At 41.2% G+C, this 25,591-nt stretch overlaps 2 protein-coding genes and 1 long non-coding RNA gene across 5 annotated transcripts; 1 reads left to right on the top strand and 2 right to left on the bottom strand.

Annotated features, from left to right (window-relative positions):
- The first annotated feature begins 450 nt into the window (after positions 1 to 450).
- LOC147153739 (solute carrier family 22 member 13) lies at positions 451 to 16,661 on the top strand. 3 transcript variants are annotated; one of them, XM_086035503.1, is made up of 10 exons: positions 451 to 754; positions 3,616 to 3,713; positions 7,640 to 7,794; positions 8,941 to 9,109; positions 9,195 to 9,297; positions 9,368 to 9,495; positions 10,235 to 10,446; positions 13,901 to 14,009; positions 14,107 to 14,340; positions 16,429 to 16,661. In XM_086035503.1, the coding sequence occupies exons 1-10, from the start codon at positions 518 to 520 to the stop codon at positions 16,469 to 16,471; spliced, it is 1,488 nt and encodes a 495-aa protein (XP_085891629.1). In that variant the 5' UTR covers positions 451 to 517; the 3' UTR covers positions 16,472 to 16,661. The 3 variants fall into 3 exon arrangements, with proteins under 3 accessions (XP_085891629.1, XP_085891622.1, XP_085891613.1); XM_086035496.1 differs by lacking the exons at positions 451 to 754; positions 3,616 to 3,713 and adding an exon at positions 5,407 to 5,925 and having other exon boundaries at positions 14,107 to 14,155; positions 14,265 to 14,340; XM_086035487.1 differs by lacking the exons at positions 451 to 754; positions 3,616 to 3,713 and adding an exon at positions 5,407 to 5,925.
- On the bottom strand, positions 7,485 to 14,755 carry LOC147153740 (uncharacterized). The gene is made up of 2 exons (XR_015087443.1): positions 14,687 to 14,755; positions 7,485 to 7,790 (listed from the first exon to the last, which is right to left on the bottom strand). It is a non-coding gene; the product is annotated as an uncharacterized LOC147153740 (long non-coding RNA).
- Positions 15,674 to 25,469, bottom strand: sh3yl1 (SH3 and SYLF domain containing 1). The gene is made up of 10 exons (XM_086035514.1): positions 25,332 to 25,469; positions 24,031 to 24,141; positions 22,963 to 23,076; positions 21,048 to 21,112; positions 20,827 to 20,939; positions 19,962 to 20,090; positions 19,706 to 19,850; positions 18,534 to 18,612; positions 18,363 to 18,422; positions 15,674 to 17,654 (listed from the first exon to the last, which is right to left on the bottom strand). Coding segments are annotated over exons 1-10 (1,026 nt in total). The 5' UTR covers positions 25,333 to 25,469; the 3' UTR covers positions 15,674 to 17,445.
- Between the last annotated feature and the right edge of the window lie 122 nt (positions 25,470 to 25,591).

Genomic DNA, 25,591 nt, shown 5'->3' with positions numbered 1-25,591 from the left:
GTTGAAATATTTTCGTCACCAGGCACTGTTGCTACCGGTTTCCCGGAGTTTCTAGCCACTGAGCATTTTGACCAAACAGAATTTCAGATGCAATTTAAATTTTTGGGCGCTGAGGGGCGCGGGTAGGGGGTCCGTTGGGCGGTGGCTATGTGGGGGGCAGTCTTATGGAAGGCCTGCATCTGAATTTTACAATTACATTCCTTTTCTCCCGTCATGTGGCTCATCATTTAAGTAATTTTGAGATTTGGTTTACTCGCAGACTTCGTCATGCCTTGCCCAACCATGTTTTAATCCCTTGCATGGATATTCATTTCCTGGCCCTCCTCCAGGCTGTCTTTAAACGGAGAAGAAGGGGGAGGTCAAGACGAGCTCATGTTGAATTATAAAAAGAAACGTCGGCAGGTCACAAGTGTCTAAAGTCCAAACAACAGACCTTTGGCTCGGGCTGTCAATATGCCGCTGGATTAGTGAAGTCCACATTCCAGGGGGAAAAAAAGTTCCAGACGTGAAGAGCGCAATGTCTCCGCTTCAGCTGTCCGCCTTCTGGCGTTTGTCGCTCGCCTTCTTCTTCAATTCGTTCCTCTTCTTCCTCGACATGTTCTTGGCCGCGGCGGTGGAGGCAAATTGTCACCCTGGCAACGCCACAAGCGATTCAGGAACCAAACACGGAATAACGCTACCGCGAAACCAATCAGAGGTCGAGGATCTTCCGGGAGACGAATCTGATTGGATGAGTAAAAGCGGCGACAGAGACGTGAGTGACTCATTAGATTAATAATAATAATGATAATAATCATCATCATCATCATGATATTCATAATGATAATAATCATCATAATAATAATCATAATAAAGTCTTAACGTTTATTACACTACACGTACTTGATACTTGGTATTTAAAACAAATGAGTTAAAGTACTGTTTGTGTATGTACGTATTTTATTTGGTTTGTTTGTAGTTAAGTTACTTCAGTGGTCTAAAGTCAATGAGCCGAGTTTGCTAGCACACGCTAACATATACTTACCTGGTCTCCATTTCATGAACAGGGTTATCAAACACTGAGTCTAATGCTGAACTCTGGGTTGACCCACGGCAAACATGCAAAAACAGCATGAAGGAGCCCGGATTTGCCGAGTCACCATAGCAACGAGGGAGTGGCGTGGGAGAACATTGCTGTTTGGGTCAATATGTAACCCTAATAAGTTGTTCCACCTTATCGGAGGCCGTGGTATGGCGGGCTACAAGATAAAATCGAGTTCGTGCACTTCTGGTGTCTTCCTTGACAAAACAACCGACACAGCAGGACAATGTTCCAATACGTCTCTATCTTTATTTCAACAGCCTCGCTCTAATACACACACTCTCTCTTTTCTTCTTCGCTCACGAAAATGTGCCGTGCCGAAGCAACTCGAAAAGGAACAAACCCATCCATCCATTATCTATACCGCTTATCCTCACAAGGGTCGCGGGCGTGCTGGAGCCTAGCCTATCCCAGCTGTCTTCGGGCAGTCGGGGGACACCCTGAATTGGTTGCCAGCCAATCGCAGGGCACACAGAGACAAACAAACAACCGCACTCATAATCACACCTAGGGGGAATTTAGAGTGTCCAATCAACTTACTATGCATGTTTTTGGAATGTGGGAGGAAACCGGAGTACCCGGAGAAAACCCATGCAGGTACCGGGAGAACATGCAAACTCCACACAGGGAGGCCGGAGCCGGGATCGACCCACGACCTCTGAACTGTGAAGCGGACGTGCTAACCAGTTGACCACCGTGCCGCCCAAAGGAACAAACACTCAAGCAAAATAAAAATATATACATATACTAAAACACAATGTAGCATCTTAGAAAACCAATAAGTACTAAATAATACATGCAATCCCAAAAATAAAAAAATAAAGAAAAATATAATTTGCCAACTAAATCATGTGTTGCAAATATATGCGGAAGTTTCAAGTCCTTTGCAATCACAATAATTTGACAGGGGAGAACTGCTTGCTTCCGCCTATTAATTTATTTCATCTGTTTCATTTAGGTGCGAGATTGCACCTAAATGAAACAGATAATGATATATGAAAACATTGTTCAAACACTTAAGACCTCCATCAGCATGTTCTGCGGTCAAGCTATCACGCTTTCTTTTTTCCGTGGTCAAGCTAAACTAAATACATATAATACATTCTCTCAATAAGTAGAAAATCATTCCAGTGGATTATTGTTCCTGGTGGCCCATACTATCAGCATGCGGAGATTGGACTGATTTTACTGTACAAATTTTTCAAAAATTAGAGGCAAAGTCTGCACAAAATACAGTACATACAGTACAGAAATCATCATTTCCCTCAAGTTTGGACTGCCATAAAAACCATTCCCTCAATAAGTAGAAAATCATTCCAGTGGATTATTGTTCCTGGTGGCCTCTATTATCAGCATGCCAAGTTTTGACTTATTTTACTGTACAGATTTTTCAAAAATTAGAGGCAAAGTCTGCACAAAATACAGTACATACAGTACAGAAATCATCATTTCCCTCAAGTTTGGACTGCCATAAAAACCAGTAGAAATCCATTAATGAGAAATATGCATAATATTTTACTGCATTAAACCACAAATCCCACAATTTTTTTCCCCCCATCTGGCTTTAGATAATGTAAGTTTGCTTTGACTTTGAAATGAACACACATACAGACTGTAACATTATAACACTTTTTTTTTTTTTTAGGAAAAATATACAATCACATATTAACATATATTAACATATAACACATTTTAACTAAATATATAACATACATATAAATATTTAAAACTATTTACATTAACAATACGTATTTACTGGCACAAAAGGAACTTCCACGTCCCTTGCCTTTTTTAGTTGATTATCTTTCATTCCCAGGCACTGTTCGTGATACCACCGATCACAGGTGTCACAATGGATCTGTAACATTAATGAAATTAACATACTAGCATCTTAACATCTTACGTAAAAAAATAAATAAATAAATAAATAAATAAATAAATAAATAGATAAATATGAGGGATGTTCCAATCAGGGTTTTATGACACCGATACCGATCATTCATGAGTGAGATCGGCCAGTACCGATACTGATTCCGATCACATGGAATATCTGTATATTTTTCTCTTAAATGTATTTATTTCAGTACTACTGTACAGTATGGCCGTTTGGAAGAAGGAACGTTGAACAGTCGATTGGGAATTACAGTTTACTTTACTTTTTTACACAATACTTAGTGACCTTTTTTACCTTTGCACTCGACAGTTACTCCATAAATAACAAAAAAACAAAACTACTAAAACCGAAACTAAAATTATCCCCCAGCAGACTAAAAGCAAGTAAAAACTAGCAAACCCGCTCTAATTTAAACTAACTCAATTTAAAAAACAAAAGTCACGACAAAATAAAAAATACCATAACTATCTGGTCCAGAACACTATGTGAATTAGTTCAATCGTGTCGTCTAAGAATGAGGGGATATTCATGTTTGGGTGTGTCTGCTGCATGCACCTCATATAAAGATCCACACACTCGTTCATGAGTGTAATCCAGTGTTGCAAACAAAGATTCAACATTTGTTTTTTGTGTGAATCAGTCAGTGTGTGGCTGGACTCCATGGTTGTCTTATGGCCAAACGGTCTACATGGTTGGTCTACTGCTTGGATCGCTGGTGGGCGGAGCTCTGTCTGACAGGTACAATTCTCACCACAAGTGGCAAGAGTACTTACACGCTGTACTGATATAGAATAAAAAGTGAAGTTTCTTGTTTAAAAACAACAACAACAGCAACCAAAAGTTCTTGTAAAAATTGAAGGACTGTACTTATTCTTTTCTCATGAAAAACATTTTAAAACTGAATTTTTGAGTTTTATGTGCACTGGAACTGATTCATTGCATTTCTATGCATTTCAAAGAAGGAAAGATAATTTGCGGTACGAGTCATTTAAAATATGAGCATGATCAAGGAATGAATTAAACTCTTATCTTAAGGCACTACCTTACAGATATTTGCTTTCACATGTAGGATGTAAAAGTAAAAAGTTGTCAGAAAAATAAATACTCAAATACAGATGACTAACAAATCTACCTAAAGAGGAAGTCAACGCAAACATATTTTTTTCAAGAATATGGTTTATGCAAACCCACTAGGGCATTCTGATAAATATTGCGTTTGTGGAATAAGTGTTAATCCACTCGTTTTTAGCCATCTCTGGGGGCGGCCATTTTGTCTTCTGTTGACTGAAAATGACATCACAACTGCTTACAACGACCAATCACAGCTGACCTGTTCTCTGAATCTGAGCCGTGATTGGTCGTTGTAAGCAGTTGTGATGTCATTTTCAGCCGACATAAGACAAAATGGCTGCCCCCAGAGGTGGCTAAAAACAAGTGCATTTTGCTTCTTAATTTATATTCCACAAACGCAAAATTAATCAGAATGCTGTGTTTCAACTAGTCGGCCTGCTGAGAACATATTCTTGAAGAAATTATGCTTGGGTTGACTTCCGCTTTAAGGACAAAGTACAGTGGTGCGGGGATAAGAGCTTAATTCATTCAATGACCATCCTTGTATGTCAAATCTACTTTCCCCATTGAAATGAATGGAAATGCAATGAATCCGTTTTAGCCTCCCCATTAAAAGAAAAACAAAAACGTTTTTTTTTTAACTTTTTCTTTTCTTATAACAAAAATTGCACTCAACAATATAGAGCTGCAACAATTAACCGATTAAAGTGAAAGTCAACCCAAACATTTTTGTTAAAAAATATGTTCTATGCAGGCCCACTAGTTGAAACAAGGCAGTCTGATTAATATTGCGTTTGTGGAATAAGAGTTAATTTTTAGCCATCTCTGGGGGTGGCCATTTTGTAACTTGCTGTCAACTGAAAATGACATCACAGTTGCAGAACAACAGAAAAGAACACACATACGCACGCACACACACACACAAACAAGTGTGTCTAAGCCGAAAGCTTGGCTTTTCAATGGCCGTTTTGTCATATTCATTTCTAATGTTATTTTTGTTGATTTTACCAGGGAATAGATTCTCAGTAAGACACTGTCTAATGAATTTGTACATTTTTTTTAATCAACGAGAGAAATCCCTTTTATAGGAATGGTACCCACTTTTGAGTTGATGGGTTGGTGTTCAACTGTAGTTTTTGGTAAGAAAAACAAATTCCTTAGGCAGTGCTTTCAACACTCAGTTCAGATTGAGGAGGATAGAAATTGTATTGGAGACACAATTGCTCATAGCTTAGCATGTTAACCAATTGCAGCTCACCTGTTTTCTGAAGCTGATCCATGATTGGTCGTTATCTGAGCCCTTGAGTAGTTGTGATGTCATTTGCAGTCAACAGAGGTGACAAAATGGCTGCCCCCTGAGATAGCTAAAAACGGGTGGATTTTGCTACTTAGCACATATTCCACAAATGCAATATTAATCAGAATGCCTTGTTTCTAGTGGGCCTGCGTAACATATTCTTGGGAAAAAAAACGTTGGGGTGACTTCCACTTTTAATCGACAACTAATCTATTTAACTTTCAAAAGAGATAGGAAGTAGCAAAGTACAAATACTTAGTTGCCGTACTTGAGTTGTTTTTCCAGCATTTTGTAATTCAGGGAGTATTTATTTTTTAGAATACTTTTTACTTTCCGTTACATTTTAATACTACTATCTGTACTTTTTACTCCATACTTTTTCAACACAGGGTCGTTACTTTTGTTTTACATGATGCATGACGATTAAAATATAAATTAGACCAATATTTGTGGCTCTGCCAATCATATTAAGGGTTACGCGCGGTCCCAGACATCCCAGCTTGTGATTGGCTCTATCTGAAGTTATGACATCACCGGAGAAGACGCTATGCTACCCGCTACAGAAGATAATTTAATTCGAAGGTGAGGAGAGTAAAAGATTGACGATGTAAAATGTATTGACAAAAAATTCTTGGCGAATGTATTGTGTCCTGTGTAAACCTAAAATCCACGAGCTTGCCGCCTACAAGAATTCCCAGTTCCCATCTGAAAAAACATGTCAAGGCTTAGCTAAATGATTACCCTTTCGTTAGCTTAGCCCTGGTTAATGATGTTAGTTTATTTAGCATAACATGCTGTATTAGCGTGGTAGAGTAGACCATTTGGTTTCATTTGTTTGCTCTCAGGAAGACCTTGAAATTTTGAAGTTTGAGAACTAAAAAACAATCCAGTCAGTTTAAAGAGTGACGACCTTTCAAATATAATAGCCTTCAAATTATGACATGACATGAGGAGGAAACATAAAAGTACTCTTTACTTTTACTGACGAAGTACATTTGAGATACTGTACTCTTTTTTTCTAACTTTTACTTGAGTAATTAATTTAATGGGTACTTTTACCAAAGTCATTTTTATACAAGTAATTGTACTTTTACTCAAGTACAGAATTTCTGTACTTTTCCCATCTCTTCCTCGCAATGGTAATTTTGGTAATCAATTAATCTACTAGACAACTTGTTTAGTTAAAAAAGTTCCAAATCCTCAGAATTTCAGCATCTCAACAATAAATATCAGGTTACTTTAGTCCTCCATGAAAGCAGACTGATTATCTTTGTGTTGGGTCAAAATAAAACATTAACAAATAGCTTCTGAAAACAGTGATCAACATTTTGAAACTTTCTGACATTTGACGGACCACACTAGTACTTTCAGTATTTTCTGCACTGTGAGTATGAATAAAGTTGTTTGTGAATGTAATGTAATGTAATGTTTCTGAATAAAGGAGTGAAAAATAGAAAATGTTTTTTAATGCAATTCTTCGATAATACCCAAAATAATAGACGGATTGCCTATTAAAATAATTTGTTGCAGCCCTACAACAGTATTGTACTGTATAAAAACTAGTGCTGTCAAGCGATTAAATTTTTTAAACTAATTAATCTCAAAATTGTCTACAATTGATCGCGATTAATCGTATTTTCCAACCACAATATTTTACGAAGCTTGGAGCCTATATTATTTGAGTAAAATCGTAAATTAATATGGACAAAAAATAAAAGTATATTTTGATTCAAAGAATGTTCTAATAGCCTTCTTTGATCCTTGAATACGATTCTTTTCCTGTAAAATACAACAGTTGAACGATACACCAAAGGCGTACAGTTAAATTTGAATTTGGCTTTGCAAAGTGTGCGAATTATTTTGGATTTCTCCAATGAGCCGTCGAGCAACTTTTTAAAGTAAAACTATGTAAAAGTCCGCCTTTACTACAGTGACTCTCCTCTAAGTTTGGCTGCAACGTGAGCAGAGGTTAGCTGTTACAGGAAGTAAATAAAACTGAGTTCATTTTTTGTTAAGTGCGTTATTAAATTGAAACGAATCTCCATCGTTAATGCTTTAACTTTGACAGCCCTAATAAAAACATATAGTAACATTTTCGGTCCACATAACCAGCAAACACGGAAAATGCAAGTGCACCACACTAGTACTGTAGCTAGTTTATTGTCCCTCTTGGTCCTTCTAAATCAAGTCACTTGTGTGTAGGCACCGATGCATTTGTACTTTGTTACGCACTCACACACAAGTACGTGTGAGCGTTTTTGTTGCAACATGCGGCCTTTTATCTTTGCGTGTGCAGGTACGGGAAGCGTCCGGTGCTCCTGCTGTGCTTGTGCGTGCAGGCTCTGTGCGGCCTGGTGCCCGCTCTTCTCCATCAGCCATTTCTGTTCCTCGTTATCCGTTGCCTGACGGGAGTTTGCTGCTGCTGCATCAACAACTGCTCCTTCAGTCTTGGTAAAAAAAAAAAAAAAACATACTAGTCGATTGACAACCACTAGTCCTCCGAGTGACATTATACAATTAGTTAACATCCAGTGCTTTACTAGTAGTTCTAGTACCACACAGATGTCAAGTAGTGCATGGTTTCGTCTCACTAGTAAAATGTTGCTCTAGCTACCAAGTGCACCCATGTCATTGTACTAGTGCGCTGAACTGTGCCGTTTTCTCCACTATCAGCACACTATCAGCACATATAAGTGAATGTCTTACTTGTAATGTTTTTCCCACTACTGCCTTTTATTACCGTGTGACATTTTTGCACATTAGTGAACAACTGCATGTACATTTTCTAGTTCTTCTTGCTCTTCCCACGCACGATAGGTGAAAGTCCGCTCTATAGGAAGCCATGTAAAAATGCACCGTCTTTCAATCCTTAATCATGCATTTAAAGTGGCGGTGTGTAGAATGTTAAAAAAAAAAAAAAAAAAACACTATTCATTTCAATAATATGCAATAAACATGCTCTGTGACATCACCGTATTTTTTTTCAATGTAATCGTAGGTGAAGTAATCACTAATTTTATTACATAGGGCGAGCGTCCCCTGCAAGGAGGCTGCCATGTTTTCTTGTTGTCTTTCTGCTACGGGTACCCGAAGGAGACAAGCTTAGTGAACGTAGTTCCTCGACGTCATGACTACAGCATGTGTAACAAATGCAACGCACTTAGTTCGCCACTTGAGGGAATATTAGAAGTCTTTGTGACTTGCACCTCTGCTGAGGAAATCGGCGGTTAGTAGGCTTGCGAAAGTGTGGTCTCTCTGAGGCAACGAAGTGCGCACGCTTCAGAATGCGTGCGCTTCCGAGTTTAGCTCGTTGCATTGTATTAGTTCACCACTAGACGGAACTAAATTCTGCGCTCTGTGCTTTTAAAACGTCACCGACCCGCACAAATTGAAAACTATTTAAACATACTTTTTTTGTAAACGTATTTCAGTGGGGGGGGAAAAAATGGTGCGTTAACAGCTAAATTCATGATATAGCGGGACCGTGACATTGTGATGCTCGTCGTCTAACACAGCATAACACCAAGGCTCCCTTTTGCTGATAATCGATGCTCCTGGCTTTTGATTACTGCAAAATCCTCCTCTTGGACGTTCCAGCTGTGGAGTGGACCAGACCCTCCGCCCGCCTCTGGCCGCCCGCTTTTTTGGGCTTCTGCTTCAGTCTCGGGACAATGGGCGGAGCTCTGCTGGCCTGGCTTAGTCCCACTTTGACACAGCTTCACCTCTCTCTAGCTGTGCCTCAGATCATCTGCTTGCCACTCTACCGGTCTGTCCTCGCCTGCAGTGTCTTTTTCTGTCCAAACGTTTGACCCATTTGTCCTTCTCTGGCGTGTTTCTCTTTGTCCACACAGTTCCCTTCCAGAGTCTCCCAGCTGGTTGATGTTAATGGGGAGGATGGATGTTCTGTACTGCTACAGCAGGGCAAGTGCGGCTGACAAGCAGTGTGTGGACATGGTACACACAGACGCAACACAGACACATTATCCCACCGTCTGAATAATCCGACTTTTCTGCGCAAACGTAGCTTCTGGGATCAAACATGGTGGAGAAGCAGAGAGCTGCTGAGGCTCAGAGAGCCCAAATGCCAAGCGACTTCCTCCTCTTCAAACACCCAACTGTCCTGCTGCGGCTGTCAATCATGAGCTATCTGAGGTAACATGTTGTTTATAGACGGGCGAGCGCCCACATATTCCCAGTTTTCCTGCGCTTTCTGCAACGCCGTAACCCCTAAGACGTCGCAAGATGGCGCCGGAATCCTGGCTGATGCAGCAGGCGCCCGAGCACTGCAGCAAATAAGGAAACTTGCTGAATAACCGATGCCCCCCCCCCCCAAGCGTTTTATAATTGCCCTTAGATTCCACAAGATGGTAACAAAGCGCATAAAACATAGAATGGTACGCAGTTTGCTTTGATTTATGTGGTCGGTAACAATACAATCAATGAATGATGAGCAAAGCATTAACACCGTGCATCCAAGAATCCATGTGACATAGATTCCTGTATTCTGTAATAGTAAATATATCCAACAGAGACAAATCACCTTCACGCGAAGCTCATAAATTAGCATGGATACTATGCAAAATAAATGCGCTCGCACAAACTGATATCACACATGGGCAAACATATGCGCATTAGCACTTTACACAAACAATCAGAGCTGGGCACTTGACCCTTTTTTTTTTTTGCCGCTTTGCTACGCTTCCGTCCTCATCACTCCGTACTTATTCATAATAATTATCATCCCCCACCCCGTCCCGTCCCCGTCCTTTTAAAGCGCTTCCGTCCTTACATTCCGTCGCGTAAAAACTCGCATGCTGCTCCGAGTGCTGTTTTGCAGATCTCTCGTCGGTCCACGCCGAGTAAAATTCTGATCTGTGTTGTGATTGGTCAGTGCTGCGACTGCGCTGACATACTATGGCATCTGCATGAACATTGGCTCCTTCGGCGTGAACGTCTACACCGCCCAGTTCTTCTCCGGCCTTGCAGAGGCTCCCTGTCTGCTCCTCCCGCTGGTCCGCATGGATCGGCGTTCCTTCAGCATGCTGACTCTGTTCCTGAGCGGCACTGCCTGCTTTCTGTCTTTGCTGCTGTCCAAATACCAATGTGAGGCTTCAACGTACAAATAACCGTGAGCAACTGTGTGTGCCCGTTCCGTTGCTGGACAACTTCCCTCCACTACTGCAGTGTTTTTAAACATTATTGAGCCAAGGTGAACATTTTAGGCACGCAGCAAACAACAATGTCATTAAAAGTATGTGCAGCGGTGCCTTGAGTTACGAGTGAGCTGACTTAAAGGTTTTCTTCAAAATATGACTTTGACTCGTCAGCAAAAGTGAAGATACGGTCGCTGTATGGAAGCAGTGAATTAAACTCACTTAAAGCGGAAGTCAACCCAAACATATTTTTTTCAAGAATTTGTTCCCAGCAGGCCCACGAGTTGAAACACGGCATTCTGATACATTTTGCGTTTGTGGAGTACGTGTTAATCCACTCGTTTTTAGCCATCTCTGGGGCCGGCCATTTTGTCTTCTGTCGACTGAAAATGACATCACAACTGCTCACAACGACCAATCACGGCTCAGATTCAGAAAACAGGTGAGCCGTGATTGGTCGTTGTGAGCAGTTGTGATGTCATTTTCAGTCGACGGAAGACAAAATGGCCGCACCCAGAGATGGATAAAAACGAGTGCATTTTGCTGCTTAATTTATATTCCACAAATGCAAAATGAATCAGAATGCCGTGTTTCAACTAATGGGCCTGCTGGGAACATATTCTTGAAAAAAAATATGTTTGGGTTGACTTCCGCTTTAAAAAAAAAAAAAAAAAAGTCCCGGCGCTGTTTATTGCTACCACCAGTTTACGTTTACTGTCAAACTAAACATAAATCAAAGAGAACTACATGTTGTGTATCTAAAACCTGAGGTAAGCCCCTCAATCAGACGCCCATTTTGCTAACGATAGACGGGAAGCTTTAAAAGACAGACTAACCACGGATGGAAGTGGGTTTTCGTCCGTCAGTCACTAACACGGTCAAGTCCCGACGACCTCACAGCCCATCATTGATAGATGCCAATTTTACTAACTTGAGACGGAAACGCAACCCTGTCTTGCGTGTGTTATGACGGCATGCTTTCTTGAGTAGACTGCATTGAGTGTATATGTACAGTAGGTGGCGGTATGCAGCAAAGAAAATCATGAGTTCCTCAGGCTGGGAGGGCAACAACTAATTAATGAGCTAAGAGGTAATAAAGTAGCTTTGAAAACAGAGACAGTTTCACAGAGAAGTTCTTGTGAGTTAAGTTGGACCAGAGCTGGGCATTTTTACTAAAGATTTGCGATCCGTTTATCTTCATCCATCAACAGCTAGGGCCCTTCCTCCGTCCATTTAGCCGCCATTTTTGTCCGGCATTTTTGTTTTGAAAAATAATAATAAACACGTCATAGTTGAACAGATTGTACACTGTTTCTTAGCGCTATGACTGTATGGGGATTTTGGCGAGTTTACTGGAGCACCTCAGTGGTACAAAACAGTCTGGCTTTACATTTTTTCCCCATCATTCATTGACGTCAGGCAGGAGGAGTAGGGCCAAACGCCAAGCAAAAAAAGAAAGAAAATGATCAAAATGGCTTTCCTCTCCAATGCAAGTAGTGGCTTGGGATCGGAATTTCATTCAATTTATATCAATCGATTTATTTGAAGAGACAGCGCAAGTTGATGAACGTCATATACAAATTGCAGACGTAAACAACGCAGATTATAGCTGTAGGTTAATTAATTACCATCTGTTCTCCCCAGGCAGATGTTCCCTAAAATAAAAATTATAAACATGATAAAAGAACTCATAACAAAAAATGTAATTGCGTCGTAAAGAAAAAAAATTGCAAATACATAGGTTAACAAAGTGCAATATGCAAAAATTCAATAATATACATTTCGCAACGTCCGCGCGTGCGCACACACACACTCATCCTAATCCAATGAACCTGCTAACCATTACCCTGGTTTAGTTAATAATTAGCTGTTGGAATAATAATTCAGATAGAATTGTTAAAAGTGTGTACAAGACAACAGCCAGTTTTTTTAGCTCTGTTTTAAAGGAGGTGTAAGTGGGGCACTCTAAATCTGAGTGGTAGGCTGTTCCACATTTTCCCAACTGTGATGGACAGAACTGCCTGACTGAAAGTGGTTCGGCTGTACAGTCTCCTCTCGCTACAGCTCTCGTTAACCCGGATGAAGTTTGAATGTGTGGACGGTATATGAATTCATTTAGTGGATGAGGGGCCAGGTCGTGTCATGTTTTGTACGCCAGGAGTGAAACTCAGAATGTCATACTTATGTAAAATGTTACAAGTGTGATGAGTTAACGTTTTTTTTTTTTTTTTTTTTATCAAGTATTTTCAGGTCTTTGTTGTCGAGTGATTCCGCTGCTTATAATGTTGTTGCACCAGTAAGGGACCAGCTTGTTAGACAATACTCCAAACGGGAAATGATCACCGAGGATAAAAATATCTTAGCTGCCTTGTCCGTCAAGTTGTTCCATATTTGCTTAAAATTTTGAAGGTGAAACTTAATGGAATTAGAGAGAGTTTTCATATGCGTTTTGAATGATAGGCAGGGATCAAGAGTGACTCCGAGGTATTTGAATTCTTTCACTAGACTGAGTTCCTTTCCATCCAGTACCACTTTTGATTTTGTTATTTCTAGCTGACTGAACATCATACATACAGTTTTTTTTTTTAAGTTCAGCAAGAGGCAAGATTTAGCTAGCCATACGTGAATACATGTCAGGACATGTGTGAGGGAGTCAGAAACCTCAGTTGTTTTTCCCTCCCTGAGGATCACTACATCATCAGCATACAACAGAGTGTGTACATTCTGGCATTGACTAGGCAAGTCATTAATAAACAAAGAAAATAAAATGGGCCCGAGGACCGATCCCTGTGGAACCCCGATGCTGGACTGTAGGCTGACTGACTTGACACCATCGACAGTTACATATTGTTTTCTCTCAGATAGATATGAGGCAAACATTTATTACTAAACTACGTTTATTGCTTTAGCATTATCTTGTGGTAAATTGCTGCCAAGGAACACCATTGAAGTGAGTTGAGGAGCTTTAATTAAATATAAGTAGTGCTTTGCCACCAACCTGTGGCATCTATTAAAGACCCGGATACTGAAATGATGATCTTGTCCTAATTCAGTGTGAAATCTCGACAAGTTTCATTCAACCCAGAGGCGGTAAACAAAAAGGAAGCCAAGTTGTATGAGTGGCAACAGGTAGACATTCAGGTTCGTTGCACCTTCCACCACCTAGTGGAAGAACATTTTATTGCACTCCCTGTCACTATATGTTTTTGGAAGAAGGATACATTACTTGTAATCAATCATTTTTGGACTAAGTAGAAGAAGTTGAGTAATCTCTCACAGCGGGCTAATGCGCCGAGGCAGTGTTGTTGGGAATCACTGCACTAATGTCTGATCTGGTCCACATTCATTATTTTAACAGGTGCTCAAAGGCTAATGATGGGATTATAATCACGTCTGTTGTGCAGGTGACGCAATACTAGTGATGAGTTTGGCACTGCTGGGAAAATTGTGCATGCTGACCACACTCTTCATCTTGACTCTGTACAGCATCGAGTTGTTTCCCACAGTAGTCAGGTGAGGTAACAACTGTTGTGAAGGAAGACTGATGGCAAAATTCACCATCCCCTGAAGCTGATTACTCGTTTGAATGTCTTGCGTAATCTACCTGCAGGCAGCGTTGCGTGTCGCTGGTCAACTTGTGTTTGCGGCTCGGCAGTCTGGTGAGCACTCTGTTCTCGCCCAGCTCCGGAGGAACCATATCACTGGCCGTCATGCTCATATACAGTAGCGGGCCAATCATAGGCTGCGGATTGTGTTTACTGCTTCCAGAGACGAGCGGCACCACGCTCCCTGACACCGTGGACGACTGTCTCAGGCCAACTCAACACTCCCCCGGAAAGACAAGGTGAGCACTGAGCACACGAGTACCCCGATTGGAGCTGTGATGAGCACAAGCTCGTCGGCACAGCTGGCAAAAGAGTCACAGCAGAGTAGGGTTGCCAACTTTCTCACTCCTAAATAAGGGATAGGTGCACGGCATGATGTATGAATTTTGGATTTTTTTTTTTCAAATTTTCACGTTATTGCTGAAACCACATCCACGTAAAAATAAGAAAAAATGAAAAAAATAATGGACAGTTTTTTTCACAGGACAGCGACGATATGTCACCTCATATGAAACCACAATTTGTCTCTTTTCATCAAAAAACGGGTGTAAGAAATGTGAAATGTAAAAGAGGAGTGTGACTCACCTAATTTATTTTTTCCATGGATATTTCTGGCTGCTTTTGACTGACTCATCCTTACATGACAGGTGGAGTGATTGCCGCTTGTTCTGAGATTGACGCTTTATCTGATCTAGGATCTGTCATGTGTAGTACCGAGAGTCTCCATTAGCGAGCGCTGTAATGTGCTATCACTGTTTAAGAACCAGCAATGAGTGTTCGAGCAAGTATACAAGTACGGTAAAAGACATTGAGCTGCCAACCGGTCAGTGTCCGTTGTTATTGACAATCAATCGCCATCCAGAGCTTTACTAAAAGCATTTTATATTACAGGATCGGTAGATTGCAGTTTTCTGTATTTGCAAGAGTTAATGGTCAATATTTAAGGTTCCGTAAGGGACAAACCAAATTAGCCCAAAATACGGGACGTCCCGGCTAATACGGGACAGTTAGCAACCCTACAGCAGAGCCCGCTTGAGACACAAGCCAACTAAGCACTTGCTTAGGACCACTTGGTGACACCCAAGTACAATTAACAGTCAAGAGAGCCTGGCCTATAAAGAGCAATTCGGTTCTTTTTCAAAATGGTTAAGCACTCATTTCAACACTATTACTCACATCTTCACGATGAATCATCTTTCATGCAACTCTTCACTTCTCCCTCCTTGGCCAGCACTGACCACAGTTGTCATCGCATCTGGATCTTGCTGTTGTCAAATTACATAGCTATATTTGCTAATTGCTACCATGTTGAAGTCTGAAACATTTTGCAGTTCAGAAAAACTATTTTCCACTGGCTTTCTCCGCTCCACTTGGGAAACTAGTAACTACCGCTCCATGCCCACATCAGCGTCAAGTTTTTGTAACTTCCTTCTTGAATCAAGTCTGCAAATGCGCAGGAGAAAAATGGAGCTGTCAACTACTTGAAAAGGGGGAGCAGTGAAAGCGATCAAGACAGATTAAGCCTTTCGGTGTGTTTTTAGGTGTGTGTGAAATAAGTCACTATAACAAAAATTGCTTTACACCAAAGAAAATTTTAATAATCCGTTTTTTATGAGACATTTGGGACCCTAACAAAATCTCTGGGCCCCAAGCAACTACCTCTGTTCCTCTCATGATAAGTACAGCCCTGAGGTAAACATGCTCCTAATGAACTAACATTTTAAATGTCCTACAATTGATCATAGAATAAGCCGTCAAGCCGCACTGCTTCGGCTCTCTCGTAACGAAGAGTTGTATAGGTGAGGCAAGGCGACCTCAGCAAATATTTACAGCCTGGACGCACAGACCTTGAGTTGAAAGGTTCTAATAAATGACTTCTTTTGCACTGTATACATGAGCACTATTTCTTTGGAAATTTTCAATGCCCAGTGACTCCTTTTCCTTTCCTGTCATACAGAACTGACTAACTCATTGAGCTCTTGTCTGTTTCTTAGCAGGAATAAAAGTTATTATTCACTCCTTTGGAAAGTCGCTAGAGGGGTCGAAAAAAAAAAAAAATCAATAAATATAGTGAAAAAGTCGGTAAACTGGCAACGTTGACTGCTGTTGTAAATTAGCTTGATTCTGCACATCAGCAGAGACGCACTTTGAAGTGTGCAACAAAAAAAAACGTACCGGTATTAAAAAAAAAAAAAAAAAAATCCTCTGAAAAACTCAAATTAATTGATAAATGATTATTGAAGTGGCAACAACAAACAACAACAAAAAAATCAGAAAACCATTTGAAAAGTTGTGAAATAAAGTCCCTACATCTACCGTCTTTCCAGGAAGCTGCAAACCCAGATGGCTGTCATTGACGCAACAGATTGAAGGCCAACACAACAGCTCTCAGGCAGCATGAAACTGCCATGTTTCCTTTTTAATGAGTCACTTTTATTTTTGTACTTAGTCTGATTTAAGTCTTGGAACACTATTTTATTTATGAGGAACCAACACGCATGGGTGGTGAATGGTCGTATTTGTCACTGGATGAAAGGGATTAAAAGCTTTCTTCACTCATTGCTTCAAGTGGAACAGACATGTAACGTGTGGTAGCAAACTTGCTCAGTTTGAAGAACGTGTGCAATAGTTTGGAGGTTTTTGACGTGAATCACTTACAAAAGGTCTTCAATACAAAATTGCTTTTATTTTAAAATATCAATTTGTTGGAAGCATCTGAAGCAAAATGACTTGCGATTTATGAATGTTTGACCTGTGAAGAAGTTGTACAAATATGGCAAACTGTTTGAGAATTTATTCCACTGCCATGTACGCTCTTCGCCCTCACTAGTAAGACAATAACATTTTACGAGGAATGCTTTTCCTCAATCGTATGGCATTTTTGTGCACTAGTAGAGAACGACTGACTACTAGTGAAGAAAAATCTGTGCATGAGTTCATATCTGCGCACTCATAGAGAAGCACTAACTGTTAACTAGTCACATTCAGTTGTTCTAGTAATGTGCCGTGACGCCATGTAGTAGTGAGAAAAACATTACTAGTGATTGTCATTCAACTAATGCACTGAATTGTCTTACTAGTTAGGGCAAACAGTATACTAGTACATAACGGCTTTCCATAGCATACTAATAAGGTACTAGTAGTAAAAAAAATACATTTTGTCAGACGGGTTTTTGTACTAGTAGCTACTACTGTCTTACTAGTGAGAACAATGGACGTACTAGTACGTGGATCTCAAGATGAATATTAAGGATATGTAATAAATGCTCAAACGGCTTGCCATAGTTCCCGAACCAATGTGCAGCGTCCTCCCCTCCCTCCTGTAGCCCACCAGATGACGGCGGTCAGTAAGTGACATAGTTTGCAGGAAAGATGCCCTTTCGCCCACCCAACTCCCCCTCCCACCAGTCGTACTGGTTCTCGGTCTTGGTGATGATGGTGATGCGGTCGCCGGGTTTGAAGCTCAGGTCACCAGGCTGTTGACCCGCAAATGCGTGCACTGCAGTGACCACCAGAGTTTCGCTAGCTCCGCCCACTGGCGTTCCTTGTCCTCCTGATGGAAAGAATGTTTTGGGGGGGGGGGGGGGAAAGGCATCGGGATACTTCAAGGATACTTCCAAGTGAAATGAAACAATGACAAAGATGTATTTCCGGATGTGCAAGTAGATAATCAAAAGCTTTTTTTTTTTATGTTTTCGATATCCTTTATAAGAAAAGGAGACAAAAATTAATCCAGGATAAACGGTGTGGATGACGCAAATAGATGTACAGGCAAGTTCACAAGACTCCTTGTCAATTAGCTTGTCCTTCAAAGATCATGTTAACTATATCTGAATTTACAATTTAATTTCATTTACTTGTTGAAATTATGGCTGGCGTTCCCTCTCCCTTCCAAGAAAATTTACCCCACATCACTTTTTCACTGACACTTCAAACTACGGTGGTTTAGAAGGCTACAAATCACCATTCAGGCCATTTTGCCTTTTTTTCTCATTCGGTCTGCCTTGGTCAAAATGCCAGATGGGTTTGTTTACAAGTAGTGCAATCAGTCTTTTGCCACCCAGGAGTGTTTTACACCATAGTGAAAAGTTGTACCCTTTATCACTTATATTTGACGCAGGTGTTTAAATTGAGATGTTTTTTTTTTTTACATGAAACAAACCCCGCCAGCCCCGGAATAAATCAAGTTATTGATTATTTGCAATATCCACTGGCGGGGTGCCGCAGCCTGAAAGGACCACCTCCATGAAGACCAACTTACTTGAAGTGTCAGATTTGTAGACGGCGATATTAGGGTAGAGTGACCTTTTACCTGCTGCGCCTGCACACACACACAGTCATGCTGTCATGGTTACAGTGATGACCAACTGCGCTTCATGGATGATATCTATGTGATGGACACAACGCAGGGCTTGTAATGTCGTCTTTTTACCATGACCGTCAGGTTGCGGTGAGGCGTTCACTACTCGCGAAGGAGTAGGAGCTGGAGGTCTGGCAGGAGGACGTGATGACTGAAAATAGACAATTAAGAAAAACATTGCTAATGTTGAACACAAAATGCAATAGGTGTTAGCTTTGAGGCGAGGCGAGCTCCGCACTTGGAAAAGGTCTTCTTGAGCGCAAACAAGTTTGTTTACACTACATGACCATTATGTGCTTTTGACAGGCTATTTTTACAGCAACTTGGACTACCTGTCTCTAGATGTGTATCTGGGACGAGTCCCCGCACCCTAATAATGTTTCAACCGCAACACTACAACAGCATGCCGTTAGCTAACCAGCTATACCTTCGCCTCAAAATACATCTTCCCAGAATGCATCAATTTACAGAACAGCTCAGTGTTATTTAAATTCCTAGGCGAGGCCAAGCCCACCGCCCAGTGGAACCCCGCGATGACCCGTTGCAATATATTCCAACCACGGGAGACTTTAAGCAAATCCATTTTCTCAGCTCGAACAAGTAGAGATGTTTGGACATAAGAAAAAAACAGTTTTTCTGTGCAGTATCAAATTTCCACAACATTTATTTTCACTTCACAAAGACTTAAAGCGGACGTCAACGCAAACATTTTTTTTTTCAAGAATATGTTCTATGCAAGCCCACTAGTTGAAACAGGGCATTCTGATAAATATTGCGTTTGTGGAATAAGTGTTCATCCACTCGTTTTTAGCCATCTCCGGGGGCGGCCATTTTGTCTTCTGTCGACTGAAAATGACATCACAAGTGCTCACAACGACCAATCACGGCTCAGATTCAGAAAACAGGTCAGCTGTGATTGGTCGTTGTGAGCACTTGTGATGTCATTTTCAGTTGACAGAAGACAAAATGGCCGACTCCAGAGATGACAAAAACAAGTGCATTTTGCTGCTGAACGCATATTTCGCAAACGCAAAATTAATCGGAATGCCGTGTTTCAACTAGTGGGCCTGCGGGGAACATATTCTTGAAAAAAAATTGTTTGGGTTGACTTCCGTTTTAAATATGGCGTGTGAGTACTTTTGCCACTTCTGCCCTCAAGCGCATCACTGTAACGGAAGGAAGACCACAACGTGGCACTTCACACTCATAGCAATGGTGCCACTGTGAGTTCAAAAATAATTTACCTTGGTGGTCACGTTCTTGCTGCTCAAGTCTTTAACATGGGCCTCCGTGTAAGCATTCAACATATCGTAGAGATAGTCACACTCCTGCGGTGGGTCCACGTCGCCATTCAAAATGGCAGATGCTCGCAACTCCCGAGAGTAGAACCTGCAAGCTCACACCGACAGCTGTATTGGAATTCAAATTTTAAAAAAAACAACAACAACAAAAAAACAACAACAAAAAATACAGAAGGTGTTGGCTGCCAAGCTGTCCCACTTGCGGTTGGTCTCTTTGCGTTCAATCAGGTATGAGCCCTCCAGAGACAAGCCGGCAAACAACCCTCTGGATCTGCAGTAGGTGTAGACTGCGGCCATCTTGCGAAGAGTAACATCGGCCTCCATGTTCCTGAAGGGATGAGAACTGTCATAATTCTTCTGCAGTGGTTCACGCCTATTTCAAGGAACAGAGGTTGACGTCGCAGAGGCACACGCAGGGTGAAAGTGGTTCTAAAACTCAGTGAGCCATAACTTAGGGATCCCCCCCGAGAATAATTAATGTATTTATTCATTCGTTGATTTATTTGGCATCACAAAAAGCATTGGATGATCAAAATGGACTGCTTCAAGTTTTTCTGCACTAGTGCTAATTCTGATCGCTTGTCCACAGGAGGGCTTTTAAGAAGGTAAACAAAATACGGATAAATTAGCCAGACCCGTCGGTTTGTGAAAACGGATAAATGAATAATTATTAGATAACTTGATCAAGTCCCTTCCTGCTAAAACAGGTCGTGAAAACTTCGATACTTCGCTTTGAATACTTCGAAATGCTCAAAAATAAATCCCACGGCATATCGGGGTACAAATGGTAGGATTACCTATTTTTAGCTGTCACTAGGTTTATGAGAATGTCCTTGGAAAAATGTCTTCCTCTAGTCTAAGGGGTCCACGGACCCAAAAAGTGTAAGAACCTGTATTTTGGATTGTCTGGGAGCCCCTGATCCACATTTAAAAGAAAAAGAACACCTGCTGCCCACAGAAGACGTTCTGATGTCATTTGCAAGAAAACTTTAAAAAATAAATAAATAAATAAAAACACACACTGAGCACATCACAAGCTTCTCCTTCATTTCAATACAACCAACCTGCCCATGGGACCCACAGCGACTGTAAAGTTCCCACCCAGCGTCAAGTTCCCACCCCTCGTGAATGCATCAATGGCACGCCGATGGTTTAGGACGATCACCAGGTCTGAAACCTGATGGCAGATGGGCAAGTGAGAAATCTGTTAAAGTGGCTCTTGAACATATCAAAAAGACTCCTCCCGGCCTCCAGACATTTTAGGAACGCCATTCAAACCACTCACCTCCACACCAATTTCGAAGCCGCCGCCCAGGCCGGCGATGCCGATTGCAGAAGGAGCTGACCAGCCTGTGCACAGAAGCATAGGAAACACTTTGTCGTTTTGACATTTTCACACTTAATTTCAAATGGGTACGTCAGAGATGCAACAATAGTGTTGGGATTTAGTCGACCGTGCTTTTCAGACAGAATTCACCTCAGCACGTGCACACGGTAGTTGCAGTTTGCCACACGAGTTAATCCACCCGTTTTTAGCCATATCTGAGGGCGGCCATTTTGTCACTTCTGACTACTGAAAATGACATCACAACTGCTCAGCTGAGCCGTGATTGGTCGCCGAGCAGTTGTGACGTCATTTTCAGACGACATAAGTGACGGACTGACCTTCCCCTGAGATGGCTAAAAAGGGGCAGATTTGGCTGCTTGACTCATATTCCACAAACGCAATATTAACCAGAATGCCGTGTTTCAACTAGTGGGGGGCCTACAGAGAACATATTCTTGAGAAAAAGTGTTTGGGTTGATTTCCCCTGTAAATGTGTTACAACGTTGGTGCATCACCAATAATTGCTTTTAACATGAAGGGATGTGGACATCGAGTCTCTGGTAAACGTCATACTCTGGTTGCAGCTGGTGGCGTTCCGTCTTTACATCTCTGATATTACATTGGAAGCGGTAAAATCCGGTAAAACTTCAATCCCATCATCGCCTCTTGAAATTAATTTGCACTCAATTATTTTTGTATCATTTTCAAAAGTACACGCCTACATTTAGGCATCACTGCGCCGATACAGTAATACAAACACACCCATTAAACCTCTTTTACCTTACATCACAAATCTGACGACGAGTAGTACAAATATTTATTTACAGAAAAAGGTGTATTATTTCAGGGTTTTTTTTCCCCCCCAAGAAACAAATACAGGCACTTTTTCAAGATGATAATCCTTTTTTAAAGCGAATAAATACATATTTTCCAAGAGTTGTAATATTACAAGAAGTACATATTTTTTTTAATTCACTTTTTTTTTTTCAATTCACACTGAAATCACATCACGATTTACACTTAGAAAAATATGACTTATCATCCAGATAAAAGACATCTTTGGTCTTAACAGTTTTCTTTTTGGAAAAAAAGAAAACAAAAAACTCGTCATTTTTTTCTTGAAAATAGGCAACTCGCAATTCCTGTTGTGATTAGGTGTACAATTGGTAGTTATGTTTAATTGACAAAGATTATGAGGTGGACCGTGGGGAAAAAACATCTCTGGTAAGATGCCCTGGTAAGTTTGAGGAAACAGCAAAGGAAAAAAAAGTATGTAGTATTTAGGCCTGTGCTCAAAATATTGATACCTAGATACGCACTGATATGAATAAAAACGATACCGTATCGATATTGTAGTTCTGAGTATCGATACTCCTCCCTGACACTAGGGGCCGCAGCGGCGCCAGCGACTCACATGAGAAGGAAGCACCTGAATGAGGAAAGTTAATGAGAAAAATGGCCAACAAGATATCTGCAGCGCCATTGTCTCTCAAGGCAGATGTTTGGACACATTTTGGTTTTAAAGCCGGGGAAAAAAGGGAAAGGAAACCAAGGGACTTGATCAAATAAACACAGTCTGCAAACACTGCCAGATTTCTGTACGCTATACAACCAACTAGCGCTCCGACTTGCAAAGACATCATGCTGAAAAGCGAGTCTCGCCGCAGCCCCCAAAAAAAAAAATCTGTGGTCAACATTGTTGGAGGCAAAACAATGATTCAGAAATAGACGTAGAACAAAAGGTAGCCACTCCTTAATACCTAATTAGCGATTTGGATCAATGTCAAAACGAGTCATTCAAGAAATAAGGAGAGCCTTGGACCGCATAGGGCCCGTCAAAGCTCAAAGGCAGACGCCAAGCCGCTTCACTCACGTCTGTCACCCAGCCTGGCGATGACAATGCCGCTGCCTCCTCTCGCCGTGATCACAAAGCCCGCCTTCACCACGGAGATGATGGCCAGCCCCTCAGCTGCTGCGATCACATTTGCTGCACACACACACAACAAAAACACAGGTACAGATGTCAAATTCGTTCGGTACAAAGGAGAAATCCATTGAATCATTGCATACAAATCGTTTTTTGCATTCATAAAACGACAGAATGTGCATTCGAAGGACAAGTATTACTTTTGTCCACTTGGGGCCGGCATCATCATATTCCACATTATCACCTTTCGCCTCACCCTGTCCGGTGAGTGACATGGGCGCCGGATAGAAAACGAGTCGATCCTGGGCTTCAGTCGTGGCCATTGTGTATGAATGTGTATTAGTTTTGTGACTGTTTGTTCAATAAAGGCCGTGTCTATCCTTGACCACTTGTGCGGGCGTCGCAATATGTTCAAAATATATTAAATGTTTTTTTTTGCAATCAAATTATTCGACTTAAACGTTTCAGCCCGGCCCATGACTTGTCGCCAGTCAAACGCAGGGTGACGCATAAAAATAAATGCAGGACATCGGCCCTCGAGGGCCGGAATTGCCCACCCACCCCTGCCTTAATTCATAAAAAATACTAAATATATGACTATATTACAGACTTTATTACATATGATTATTATGATGACGATGAAGAAGAAGAAAATCTGAGTTCCAGATAAAAAAAATAAGGCAGGTCCAGAATCAGTTCCAAGATAATAAATCTATAAAAGTTTACTTCCATCTCTGATTTGAAATTTTAGTTAAAAAAAAAAATGTTGACCAGTGTAATTATGCACAAAGATGTCAAGAGAATGATTGATGAGCGTTGTTGTGGAAACATCATGAGCAGCCAGGCTTGGCCCCCCCCACACAGGAAATCGGCTGTAAATCGCCAGAGGCATCATCAAATTCAACAGCGTTACACTAAAAATAGCAGCGGTGTAAGAAAGTGAGACGAGTTTGATTTGTCGCATTAGGGGCTTCGCTTCTGCCTCACTTGCAGCTGTTGTGGGGAAACCCCTACCTGGGATGAGTTTATCCAGCCCATTCCCGGAGGAGATTTCAGTGAATCCTCTGAGGATCTTGGTGGCTTTCTTGACCTCAGACGATAAGTCAGATGGAATGAGGCTGTTCACTGCACACAGTGGCATAGACATTGTTAGTTACAGGTCAAGGTTAGCCACCATGTTGGTAACCCCCCCGCACGTCATTTACATGAAGTAAAAAAAAAAAAAGGAACTTTGTTATGGAAAGACAATTACAGTAACGGATGCTTGAACTGCATGTTGAATGAAGATCTGTCAGAATAAAAACACATTGTGGATGTTCCAGGTGAATGTGCTGCTGCAGCAGGTGGAACGTTGGCAGACTGGCTTGGCCGGATGGACAGTTTTGTCGAAGTTCTAACAGGAGCCCGTCAGTGCTAGATCACTACAGTGTACTTCCAGTCACACGGGACAATTTCTGGCTGGGTCCGTGTGACAGTTCTAGTGTTTCTATTCACATCTGGATCAAGCTTTGAAATCACTGGTATGTGCATGACTCTTAAAAGTAAACCTTTTTTTTTTTTTTTAATGTAAACATAAAGGTCATTCTAGAGCGGGAGACTGTGAAAAATAAGTGCGTCATCAGCCCATAATATTTTTTTTATGCAACACGATTGCCTTTGCATTTCATTGTGTTCCTGAGGCCGAGCCAACTATTGTACGTAAACAAAGGAAGACACCACCACCGTGTGGTCAACGAATTTCTTAGTCACACACCAAGCTCATTACATTAAAATAACTTTGGCTTAGGATCAGAGCAATGTTGAATCAAACTTTGTGTGCGGACGGCAAGCGGAATCTCCAATATCAACAAGGTTGTATAAACTCTCTAATAAAAAGCTTTAGACACAAAATCGAAATAGAACGAAAGGGGGCACATATCCCACATTCAACTACTCCTCTATGGAGTGACCAAAGGACTAAATAATACAAGTATCAAACTCTGCTTCTTTCACAACTCAATCACAATAAAGCTCGAGTAGACGTTTAATTAAATATAGTGACACTGACATCAAAAACAGTAAAACATCACTCTTGTAAGCAAGCAAAATGGAAAGGAAGTTGGGAAAGTCCCTCTGATGTCAGCCTGCCAAACGTGAATTCTAATTTATTTAGTCCTCCGTGAAGCAAACTAATAATTCCCCACTCAAGTTGGTGGAGCTTATAAAACGCTCCTAGGCAGCTCTGACGGCACTTGCTTCGTGTTTAGTCCAGTAGGACGCACATTAAAACACTAGACGAACAAACAAACACCAAGCTGATTATCTAAGAAACTTACTTTTTCAACAGCGTCTCGTCAGGTTGTTCACCCGCCACAATGTATCTCTTCACTTCCGCCTCACCTGCAGCGTCGTCTACTCTTTTCGCGAGCCAATCACAAGTGAACTGGAACGTCACGTGCCAGGTGGCCGCAGCTGACGAGGATGATAATGAGAGGTTACTGGCGCCTCCGGGTCATTCCAGATTTGGAATTTCATTTCTGACACATTGTTCGATCACTTTTAGTTATGCTTTCAAGAATGGAATTTGATTCGTCCT

This window comes from Filicampus tigris, chromosome 1 (assembly GCF_054856515.1).
Source record: "Filicampus tigris isolate MCC_2025a chromosome 1, RoL_Ftig_1.0, whole genome shotgun sequence".
In the NCBI taxonomy this organism is placed as follows: domain Eukaryota; kingdom Metazoa; phylum Chordata; class Actinopteri; order Syngnathiformes; family Syngnathidae; genus Filicampus; species Filicampus tigris.
Note: the sequence above shows the minus strand (reverse complement) of the source record. Positions and strands in the feature narration are given on the sequence as shown.

Excerpts from the sequence above, each read along its gene's own strand:
- LOC147153739 (XM_086035503.1), top strand. The coding sequence starts at position 518 with ATGTCTCCGCTTCAGCTGTCCGCCTTCTGGCGTTTGTCGCTCGCCTTC. Across the intron at positions 9,110-9,194 it reads ATCTGCTTGCCACTCTACCG|TTCCCTTCCAGAGTCTCCCA; the intron begins GTCTGTCCTCGC and ends TTGTCCACACAG. Across the intron at positions 9,496-10,234 it reads TCAATCATGAGCTATCTGAG|TGCTGCGACTGCGCTGACAT; the intron begins GTAACATGTTGT and ends GTGATTGGTCAG.
- sh3yl1 (XM_086035514.1), bottom strand. Across the intron at positions 18,423-18,533 it reads ACCGCAACCTGACGGTCATG|GCGCAGCAGGTAAAAGGTCA; the intron begins GTAAAAAGACGA and ends GTGTGTGTGCAG. Across the intron at positions 17,655-18,362 it reads CTACAAATCTGACACTTCAA|GAGGACAAGGAACGCCAGTG; the intron begins GTAAGTTGGTCT and ends TCTTTCCATCAG.